General features: G+C 36.7%; 1 protein-coding gene across 1 annotated transcript in view; it reads left to right on the forward strand.

The window, feature by feature from the left end:
- Positions 1–11,802, forward strand: part of LOC106883822 (putative neural-cadherin 2) — a 140,937-nt gene that overhangs the window by 53,939 nt on the left and 75,196 nt on the right. The window contains exons 7-8 of the mRNA XM_052967328.1: positions 2,615–2,853; positions 10,136–10,413. Of these exons, the coding sequence (XP_052823288.1) occupies positions 2,615–2,853; positions 10,136–10,413 (517 nt within the window). The remainder of the gene's footprint in view (positions 1–2,614; positions 2,854–10,135; positions 10,414–11,802) is intronic.

Raw genomic sequence — 11,802 nt, forward strand, 5'->3', positions numbered from 1 at the left:
GCATACATACCTGGAATTTCTCTAATTTTACCTCACATAAGGTCATTAATATATAACAGTCCCTGCATCTTAATCTCCTCTATTATGCTATTATGGCCTGGAGGACTTTGATAAATAAATGAATGAAAACTGAGCCATGGTAAACTCTTAGCTACACACTAAATTTGTCATACTCACTGCTAACTCTCACTTTACTAACAATTCTTCTATGGCATTCACAAGCTATTCATTCATCTTCTCTCAGCTTCTTCAGTGCCCACTATATCACTGAATGAGTGACTGTGACAAAGGCTTTCTCTGTATCAACAAATGCTAGGTATAGTGTTTTACTCTTAAGTACTTCTTTTGTAGTTGTCTCACTACAAAGAAGACATTAGTAGTAGTACTTCCTAGCACAAAACCAAACTGCATCCCTGCATCTCATCTTGTCTCTCACCTTTATCAATGAAACTACTACTGTTTCTGTCATTACTTTTCTCAAAGGCATCTCATTTGCCCTTCTATTAATTGACTATGATACTTCTTCGCTAGCCATTGAGTATGATACTTTCATGTACAATCTGATTTACTATATGGATAGAAACATTGGGCTGTTGTATGTTAAAACTGCAAGCATACAGTGTAACTTCTTAGTATCTGGTGTTATTTGTTCTTCTCTCAATCTATTATACACTTAGACAATTGGAGAGTTGTAGAAAAGTTAAGAATATGGTTATTTAGTATCAGGATCTGTTTCACTTATGACTTTAACACCATTTTAACTTTCTTTTTTCCATGCTTAAATGGGCCAGACGGAAATTGTTGAGGCAGATTTTCTACAATCAGATATCCTGCTTGTTGCCAGCCCTCACTTGCTTCCAAGCAAGGAAATATTTCTCCATGGCCAGACATGTTTCTCATACAAGACTGGAAACAAATGTCTTCTCTTGTATGCTGTTGACACTTGTTTACAACCATCACACTTTGTCAAGACAAGTGGAGTAGGACACAAACATACATGTTCAACTCTGGGCTACAATGGACTTTGTTTTCATCTACCAAATCCATTCCCATAGCCTGGGGCTATACTAGATAAGTTTCCCAGGGTGGCACACAGTGAGACTGAACCCAAAACCACATAGTTGGGAAGCAGCTTTCTAAACCTCACAACCATCACTTCGCAATGTAAGAATAGCATCTCTTCAAACTGAAATACAAAGCAACGTTCATTTTTTTTTTTTCTCCCTCTCCTAACTGGAAATTGTACAGAACTAATTATGTGTATGTGTGGGAAATTTTGCATGTTATCACTTAGTTTGTGAATATCTATATCCCAGGGTAGTAAATAAACAGAAATGGTTATGTGCACCTGAACACTATACAACAATTTTGTTCAGTCTGTAGTTATGATCATGATTCAAATTTTTCTGGGTTGCATCTTGTATTTCATTGTTCTAGAGTGACTGACATACTGTCCATTTACAGAAGATTGATTTAAATTTATTATGGACCATCTACAGCATTTGGTCTAGTGTTCAGTTTATTATTATTATGATTAAGGCAGCATGCTGACAGAATCATTAGCATGCCAGGCAAAATGCTTAGCGGCATTTTGTCTGTCTTCACAATATGAGTTCAAATCCTGTTGAATTCTAATTTGCCTTTCATCCTTTCAGAGTCGAAGTACCAGTGAAGCACTGGGGTTGATGTAATCAACTTATCCCCTCCCCCAAATTACTAGTGTCAGTTTTGTTGATGATGTGATTGTTGTTGTTGTTTATAGAAAAAAAGGCAGCAAGCTGGCAGAATTACTGAAGCATAAAAAAAAACATGTTTTGCAATTTTTTACTCTTTATAAACCAAGTGCAAATGCCACTGAGGTCAGCTTTGTCCTTCAACCTTCTGGGGTTGATGGACAAAGTACTAGTCAAGCATGGGGGGGTCAATAGTATCAATTGCCCCTTGCTCCTCACTATCTGCCCTAATTTCAGGTTTTGTGCCTTTATTAAAAAGTTATTACACCGTGTAGCAATTTTTTTTTGTCTGTGTTATTTTTTATTTGCTTCTATCTAGAAATCAAAGGAAATGACTACTATTCCTTTCAGTCTTTGAGATCTGGACATCAGTGTTTTGAAACTTACCTATTTTCCATTACGTTTCAGACAGATTTAGCACTGAGTTGCTGAAGCAGAAATATCATTGTAGTGGACATTCTGCTCAATACCACTGACTTGCTTGTCAGTTGCTTGACCTTAACCGCTTGAGCATGTATTTTAGTGGTTGACAATGTGTGCATCTCTGAGCAGGAGTAATGGGAGAGCATCATAGCAATGTGTTGAGGGGGATTCTTTGAGGTTTAAATAAATGTGAAAAAAGCAAAGTTTGAAGGAAATAACCCTTTTTCATACTTTCTGGAAGTAGGGGTTAGTGAAATAAGTACCAGTTGAACACTGGGGACAATATAATCAACTAATTCCTACACACACACACACACACACACACACTCACAAAAGAAAAAAATTTCAGGCATTATGCCTCAAGCACTGGGGTCAATGTAATTGACTATCCCTGTCCACCAAATTTTCAGGCCTTGTGTCTGTAGTAAAGATTATTATTTATTATTCATTCATTGCAGACAATTGGATTATGAAAAACAACCTATACATAAATTTATCATCACAGCTCATGATCTTGGAGATCCACCAAAAAGTGCAACAGCTACGGTGGAAGTGCATCTGAAAAATGTAAATAACAAATCTCCAGTTATACCTGAAAATAGCAAATTTCATGTAAATGAAAGAGCCCCAGTAAATACTTTTGTTGCAAAATTGAAAGTCATAGATCCTGATAAAGATAATATATGCTTCTATTTTGGTAAGAATTTAATTTTTATTTCCTTTCTTTCATAAAATTTTCAAAAGGTTACATTTTTCTTTGTCTAGGAGAATGAGGTTTTATTTATTTTTTTTTTAAAGAATATTTTTTGAACATCTAAACTCACTTAAATAGAGAATATTAAAATCTGTGGGCCCCTGAAACCCAGGCTGTTGCAGTAACTGGTCTTGAAGCGCAATGGCATTGCTGGGATCTTTGGCACTATGCAGTGTCAACCCGTTGGTGTAGCTTTCAATGCCAAAATTTGGCACAATTCCTTCCTGGATCTTCCAGATGTATATTACTGCATACCTGTCCCACCTTTGCTCCATGGAGTAGAGTCTTAGCTGTTTCAGCCTTTCCCAGTAGTTGAACTGTTGCAATGAGATGATCTTCTTTGTGAAGCTTCACTGGATTGCTTCAAGGTCTGTTGTTAATTTTACACTGTTGGGTGACCATAGATAGGAGCAGTAATCCAGGTGGCTGAGGACGAATGTCCTCCAGAGAACCATCATGGTTTCCTTATCTCTGGTTCTGAATGTTCTCAGGATCCATCCAGCCAGTCGTATGCACTTGGAAAGAGGTATCATCACTCATGTCGATACCCAGGTCCCTTACTGATTTAGGCTCTGGGATTGTAATTCCCTGTGGACCATATTAAATTTTGGAAGCTGGTAGAGCAGGGCTTGGAATTTTTCAGCATTAAACTGCATATTATTATCCTCAGCCCATCTGTAAATTGAGTCCAACTCCTGCTGCAGATGTGCAACATCATAGGGGTTCTGTATTTTCTGTGAGACTTTCGTATCGTCTGCATAGCTAGCAAGGGTGACTATACGGGCAGTTGAGGGCATATCTGAGAGGGCCACTGTGAAAAGCAGTGGTCCCAAGAGAATGCCCTGTGGAACACTGCTCGCTATTTGTGTTTTCATTGAGGTGGCTCCATTGGCCACTACTGCCTGACTTCTATCTTTCAGAAAGTCATGTAACCACTCTCCAAGTTTTCCAGCTATGCCGAGATCACACAGTTTGTGGCATATCAGCCCATGATCCACTTTGTCAAAAGCTTTTGCAAAATCAAGGTATATTATATCCACATTTGAGTTGTTGAGTAACTGTCTCAACACTCAGTCATAATGTTGTAAGAGTTGAGTCAGGCAGCCTGGTCGAAAGCCATGCTGGGTATCACTCAGCAAGTTAGTTTCTTCAAGGAATGCGATTAGTTTCCCTCTGACTATCCGTTCCATGACTTTGCTGATGTGTGAAGTCAGAGAGATAGGCCTATAGTTTTTGGCATCTGCTCTGCTTCCCTCTTTATGGATTGGGCATATTACTCCCTCCTTCATCTTGCTTGGCAGTCTACCATTTGCAAGAAAGCTCTGGAAGAGAAACTGGAGGGGTTTTTCCAGGGCATGCTTACATGATTTGAGGAAGGTTGCTGGGAGACCATCAGGACCAGTCATCTATGGCTAGTAGTATATCTTCTTTGCTAATGTCGATGTATTCCCTCATAACTGCCTTGCTGGTTATATGTGAGGTGGCAAAGAAGTCCACTGGTTCGTTCACTTGTCTGTGTTCTAACGGGGTGGTAAAGACACTGGTCATTCAGTACCTCACTGATCCTGGTTGGACTATCTGTGAGGGAGCCATCCTTTTGGAAGAGGGGTCCTATCTTGCAGCGTACTGAGGCTGTTTCTTTTGCGTAATGAAAGAAGGCCTTTGGATTTGACTTAATGTTTTTTTATAACCCAGGCTTCTTTGTCAGCTCTCTCCCTCACATAGGATTGTTGCAGGCTTTTTTTCAATTTCCTTCAGTGTTTTTTTAGGCAGGATCTTTCACTACTTTTGGGATGTTGGTTGAGGCCATTTGCAACCTTCGTCCATCGTCTCATGAGGATCTTCTCTCCCTTGGAATCTTGTTCCCATTTGTTTTGGCCTTGTGCTCTGGGACATATTTCTAACATATGGCTTGCATAACAGACATGAAATATTCTAGTTTCATGCCAATGTCTGGTGTGGAGAGACATTTCGGCCAGTCCTATCTGAGGATCTCTTTTTGGATCGATTTCCAGTCTGCTTTGTGGAAGTTCAGATTGGAGAGATTTTGGGTGTTTTCTTTAGGCTGTATGTCTCTGGCTACTTTCGACCCAAACATAGACAGCTCTATTTTTTTCTTGTGATCCGAGACTAATGTCGGCATCACTTTCACATAACAATGTCCATATTGTTCGTGAAGCAGAGATCCAAAACGTTATTTGGCCTAGTTGGTCTGAGTACAACTTGCTCCATGATAGGGCATTGGTGAGGTTGAGCAGGGACTCCACCTGTGCTTGTTTGCAATGAGTCTTTCCTGAGAGCATGAGGCCTTCCGGCCATTTGATGCTGGGGAAGTTGAAATCACTCATAAAAAATATGCTTATATGGTGTTCCAGTTTCATGAGGATTTCTTTAATTCTTGTGAGACAATCTTCAAACATGCCTCTGTGATTTGAGGCATTTGGTGGGCAATATGTATTGCATATGACTATATTGTGTTGTCTTATGTATACAATTAGTGTGTCACATACTGAATGTGAGTATGACAGTAAGACCTGGGGTGTGAGGTGTATACACGGATGTATACACCAATTCCACCATGGCTCCTTTCTCTTCTGTCTGTTCGCAGTATGGCATATTTTGGTGCGTATACCTCTGCATTCTCTATATCAGGGCTGAGGTGAGTTTCCACAAGCGCTATGCATAGGGCTTGATTCCATGCTTTGCTTTTATTATGATGCAACAGGCCCCCAAAATTTAGTAAAAATATTGGTGTGGCAACTATGCAGGCATTAGGGGAGACCATTCTGTGTCTGTTGACTGTGGTGGTCTTGTGCAGTGGTGGGCAAGGTTCTTTGTTTGTGCTTGGTGTAGCCAGGTCAGCTGCTGCACAAAAGACTCTTGCTCAGATGCTGCCTTGTGCATAACCTCTGAAGAGCGCACTTCTTTTGTATACTTTTTCTTTGGAGACAATCGTTGTCTTTCTTCAGAGAAGTTTTTCTCCTTAAGGCCCTTGTAGTTTTGGCAGGGTCTCGAGAGAGCAAACTGGCAGTTTTTGCTGTCTTCCCCATGCCAACATTTACCTTTCAGGTAAAATCTGCAGGTCCTTGAGTGCCTTCCAAATTTCTTCTCTAGGGTTTTGGATTGCATTGGATCATCCATGAGGTTTTCTGTTTTATATATATGTTTATATTTATGTATATATATATATATTTATATTTATATATATATATTTATATTTATGTATGTGTATATATATATATATATATATATATATATATTTATATTTGTGTATATATTTATATTTGTGTATATATTTATATTTATGTATATATATATATTTATATTTATATTTATATATATTTGTATATATTTATATATATTTGTATTCTTTTTTATTTAGTTTCAGCTCACGAGCTGTGGCCATGCTGGGGCACTGCCATTTGGTGTTGCTACATAATTTTACTTCACGAATGCTTTTTAGGAATTGACATTTGGTTCATTTTGGTTTGATGCTACTGCCCTTATCTGTACCTTCTGCCACGAGTTGGTTCATCTGGGACACTTGACAGTAAGAGGTCCAGCTTTATTTTGAAGACACCTACATCCACCCAATGCAGGTCTCTCAGGTCCTTCGGGAGGATATTGAAGAGCTGTGATCCTCTGAAGCCCAGGCTATTGCAGTATCTTGTCCTTTATCTTGATGGCAAATTTGGAGTCCTTGGCACTATGCAGTGGTGCCAAGTTCTAGTATTTGTGTAACTCTCAATGCCAAAGTTTGGGACAAGTCCTTCTAGATGTATATTATGGCATATCTTTCTTGCCTTTGCTCTAAGGAATAGTCTTAATCTCTTGAGTCTTTCCTTGTAGCTTATATGCGGCATAGAGGCTATCTTCTTCGTGTAGCTTCGTTGGATTGCCTCAGGTTCTAAGATTAATTTGACACTGATTGGTGACCATAGCTGAGAACAATAGTCAAAGTAGCTTAAGACAAGTGTCCTCCAGAGGACCATCGTGGTTTCCTGATCTCTTGTTCTAAATGTTCTAAGAATCCATCCATCCAGTCAGCCGCCTGCATTTCATTGCCAGTTTAGCAACATGTACATGGAAGGATGCATAGTTACTCATGTAAATGTCCAGGTCTCGCACTGACTGTGCCTCTGGGATTGCAATCCCTCGAGGTCCAGTGTATTTAAGGGGTATTGCATTTAGTTTTGCATGCTGATAGCACAAGGCTTGAAACTTTTCAGTCCACTTGTATATTTCATCCAGCTCACATTGCATGTGCATAGTGTCTTCAGGGTTCTGTATTACATGTGAGACTTTTGTATCATCTGCATAACTTGCAATTATAGCTCTCTGTGTGGCTGAGGGCATGTCTGAGAGAGCGATTATGAACAGTAGTGGTCCCAAAATAGTGCCTTGCAGAATACCTCACTATTTGTATGTCATTGGAGGTGGCCCCATTGGCTACTACCACCTGACTTCTATACTTCAGAAAGTCATGAAGCCATTCTCCCAATTTTCCAACTATGCTGAGATCACGCAGTTTGTGACATATTCCATGATCGACTTTATCAAAGGCCTTTGCAAAGTCAAGATACATCACTTCCACATTTGAGTGGTTGAGCAGCTGTTTCAGCACCCAGTCATAGTGTTGTAAGAGCTGAGTCAGGCAGCTTCTTCCTGGTTGGAAACAATGTTAGGCAGCAAGTCATTTTCTTCAAGGAAGGCAATAAGTTTTCTTCTGACTATTCATTCCATGACCTTGCTGATATGTGAGGTCAGAGAGATAGGTCTGTAGTTCTTGGCTTCTGTTCTACCACCTCCTTTATGAATAGGGCATATTTTACCCTCCTTCGGTTTTCTTGGAAGTTTGCCAGTTGCAAGGAAGCTCTGAAAGAGGGACTGCAGTGGTCTTGCTAGGACCCACATGCTTTTAGAAGGGTTGCTGGGAATCCATCAGGGCCAGTAGCTGAGTTTGGGTTCATTTCATTTATAGCCCTTTTTACATTGTCTTCCTTTATATTGATGTAATTGATCATCACTGCCTCTGTTTTTATATCTACAGTGGTAAAAAAGTCAGTTGGATTGCTGACTTGCAAGTGTCCTAGGGGTGGAGTGAAAATACTTTTGAATTGCTCATTTAGTATTTCACTTACCCTCATTGGGTTTCCTGTGAGTGTACCATCTTTTTCAAGGAGTGGCCCTATCCTGCAGTGTATTGTGTGATATGAGTATGGTTTCCATAATTAGTCATCAAAATAACTAACATTTTGCCTAGTGATGAAAAGAAAAAAAACTTAACATTTAAAATTTTCCCCTGACAAACAAATCAACTTGTGACTGTTGATACATCAAGTTAAAGATCAAAAAGTATGTCTAGTAGGAAGTCAATATGAATTCAACCAGTGTACAACACAGATGCCAAATATATTCAATTCATGAAAATGTAACTGATGGTCTGGAAATGTTAAATATGTATTTAGGAACTTTATTATTCCATAGTAGCTGTAAAAAAAAAAAGAAAATACAAACAGGTCTAAAATTTAACAAGATAAATCTTGAACATAGTTGTATATTTAATGAAATGTGCATAAAAGAAATGTTCTCCACTCACACACACACAGATGGTGGCACAGTTATATGGCTAAACAAATTAAATATAACAGCTTGGGTTTGATATACCAAATAAATGTGTTTGTGTGTATGTAGATATATATATATATATATAGATATATATATATATATATGGGAGAATGTACAAAAAAAACAACAACAGACGAGGACAGGTGGTGTAAACAACAAAAGGATGTATTAGTATGACGCTTGGGAATACGGAAAGTCTTTGACGTTTCGAGCTACACTCTTCAACAGAAAGAATACGGAGACAAGGAGAAAAACACGGAGAAAAAAAATTGAATAGTGTTCAGTCAATGGTCAATCATATATATGCACATGTAAACAGAAAGAAAGCAAAGACTTAAGATTTTCAGATGATGAATATTTAAGTATGAATATATATTTATATATTAATAGATCAATCTTATACAGAGTACAAACAATGGAGACAATTAAAGGGTGGAGGTAAAATGTTACAAATCCATCAGCTGTTTCTGGGGACTCTGAGATCCATCATAATGTTGGGAGATGTTGTTCAAAATATGCAGCCAGTAATGGAAGCAAATAAACATTGAATAAACCAATCCTCCACCCAAGCTGTTAGATTTAATTTGTTTATCCACATAATTCCCTCCATATCTTCTCACTTGGATTCCTCTTATGGCCAATCTTTACCTTGTGGAATTGGTCCCTTGTAAAGGCATTAGAGTCTAAGTTCAAACTATTTGTATGCTACTGTTTTCTATACTAAGAATCTCTGGATTTCATCTGTTGACTTCAGCAATATAACTACACATGGTCTGTTGGCAATTTCTTCTTCTCTTTCTTTGGACTTCTCCTTTCCAATGAAGAGCTATGCTTAAAACGTTAAACTCTCTCCTTTCACTGAGAGTCAAGCTAATATACTTCTTGTGCATGTCCTCATGTTCAATGTTTTTCTTTTTTTCGTTTTTAATCTGTTTATTTGAATTGACTATATATATATATATATATGTATATATGTATGTATATATGTATGTATATATGTATGTATGTATGTATGTATATATGTATGTATGTATATATGTATGTATGTATATATATATGTATGTATATATGTATGTATGTATATATATATATATATATGTGGTGTGTATATATATATATATATATATATATATATATATATATAACAAAGTAAAGTTGTAAGGTACTGCACAAGTGGAAATGTATATGAAAGATGGTTTGAAAATGCAATTTTAAAGATGTTTATTCACTTGACTGGTTTCACTTTTTGAGAAAAAAATTTGTCAAAAGTAAAATGTAAAGCTTTGTATGAGCTTTATTGTGTTAAGTACTGGTTATCACAAAAGTATTCAAATACAGATATACATTCTTTGATAATAAGAAAATGTTAAAAACAGTTTATAAGAAAGTATTCAAGAAAATAATCAGAATGGAACTCCAAAACATATTTTGAGTTCAGTAAAAATTATGTTTGCTGGGTAGTATGTGTATGTATATATATATATATATATATATATACATACACATACTCCCCACCTTCTTTTACTATAAACTACAGTATTTTTCTTACTAAGTGATTGTTTTGTTAATAATATTTTTTCTTTGTCTTTTATTTCAGGAAACTTTAAAAATACATATGAAATGTTTGCAATTGATAAAAAGCTAGGAATTATCACTGTGAGATCTGATCTTTCCAATGCTAAAGGAATGTATGTAATAAATATAACAGCGACTGATGAACAGTGCTGCTGTGAAAAAGATCCTCCTCACACCTCTTATGGCAGTATAACCATATATGTTGAAGATGTTAATAACAACAAGCCTAAGTTTTCTGAATGCAGTTCTTATAACACTAGTATTAAAGAAGATATCAGTCTGAATTCATTTATCATTCAGGTAAATTGCATTTCTTAAATTTCACTGTAAAATGCTATTTAATTACAATAAAGCTACCCAGTTTCAATTTTGATTGAAAAACAAGATGGTAAGAGTAACTATTAAGAAAAAAATTAGACTTTTTTATGTAAATAAGCAGAAATATGTTTGATTTTACAATTATAGAGGGAACTATGAACTACTCTATTTCCCCTTTTCATGCATCTGTTCAGTTTGTAAAACAACTGAGTCAGTGATGGTGCTATTTTGCTCACAGTCCATTGTGAAAGCATGTCAGGTGGGGTTTTTGACATGTTTTAAAAAAAAGGTTCATTCAGTCAGTGTTATTTGTTCTCCATTCTCCACATAAACATATCTGGGCTGTTTGTTGTTCAGTAGACTGGAAGATTATTACTTTGCTTAAAAACAAGTGGGAATTGGCAGCAGGAAGGACATCCAGCCATAAAAAAACTCTGCTTCAACATACTCTTATCTGATCCGTGAAAGCATGAAAAAGTAGAGGTTATAACTAGGTGACTTGCAATATAATTCTTAAGTGATTAAAAAACTTTGACATTTCATACATTCACACGTAATAACGAAAATTAGGAATAAATGTTTTTGATTACAATCAACTGTATCAAAATATTGTGTGATTTTGTGGTTTGCTGGTATGCCAAGAGAGATCCAGCTCTGTTTCTCATATTTTCAAAGTACAGCTACCTTTGCTCATATGTTCTCGATTCTGTTGATCTCTATCTCTCTTACTTTGAAAATACACTTCTCTTTGGTCCTGGCTCACTTGTTCTATACTTTGCTGATTTCTTTCCCTCCTATGCTGTAGGATACACTCCCTCTCCTCTTGGCTTAATTTGTTTCTTCTCTGTCTCATCCTCGCATAATTTTTATTCCTTATTTCCACCCGCTGTTCCTCACACAACTGTTCTCTCTTTCTACGCTGACTCTCTTATGCTGCGTCTCTCATGTTATTATCCATTTTTTTAAACTTGTTATTAAAACATTCTCAAATGATTCAGTGAAAGCATTTGAAAAATATACATGAATGTATTAGACAGTTTTTGTTTAAAAGGTGAAAATATTTCTGAAATACTCATCTAATATGCAAGGACACAGTATATAGGATACGGTAATTAATTATATTGTAAGAAAATAAAAAGTAAAGGGTAAAATAGAATTAATATTTTTTGATTTTGTTCAGCTCTATGAATTTTATTTTTTTTTTTAATGCTTTCGTCAGTTGCGTGATACAAGAAAAAAGAAATTAGAAAAATCCTGACCAAAGCAGAGAAATTCTAACTTAACAAAAAATATAGAAAGAGAAAGTGGCGTTTATTTCTGCCACAGAACACTTATCACTCACACACACACACACACACACACACACACACA

The sequence above is a fragment of the Octopus bimaculoides genome, chromosome 4, assembly GCF_001194135.2.
Source record: "Octopus bimaculoides isolate UCB-OBI-ISO-001 chromosome 4, ASM119413v2, whole genome shotgun sequence".
Lineage (NCBI taxonomy): Eukaryota > Metazoa > Mollusca > Cephalopoda > Octopoda > Octopodidae > Octopus > Octopus bimaculoides.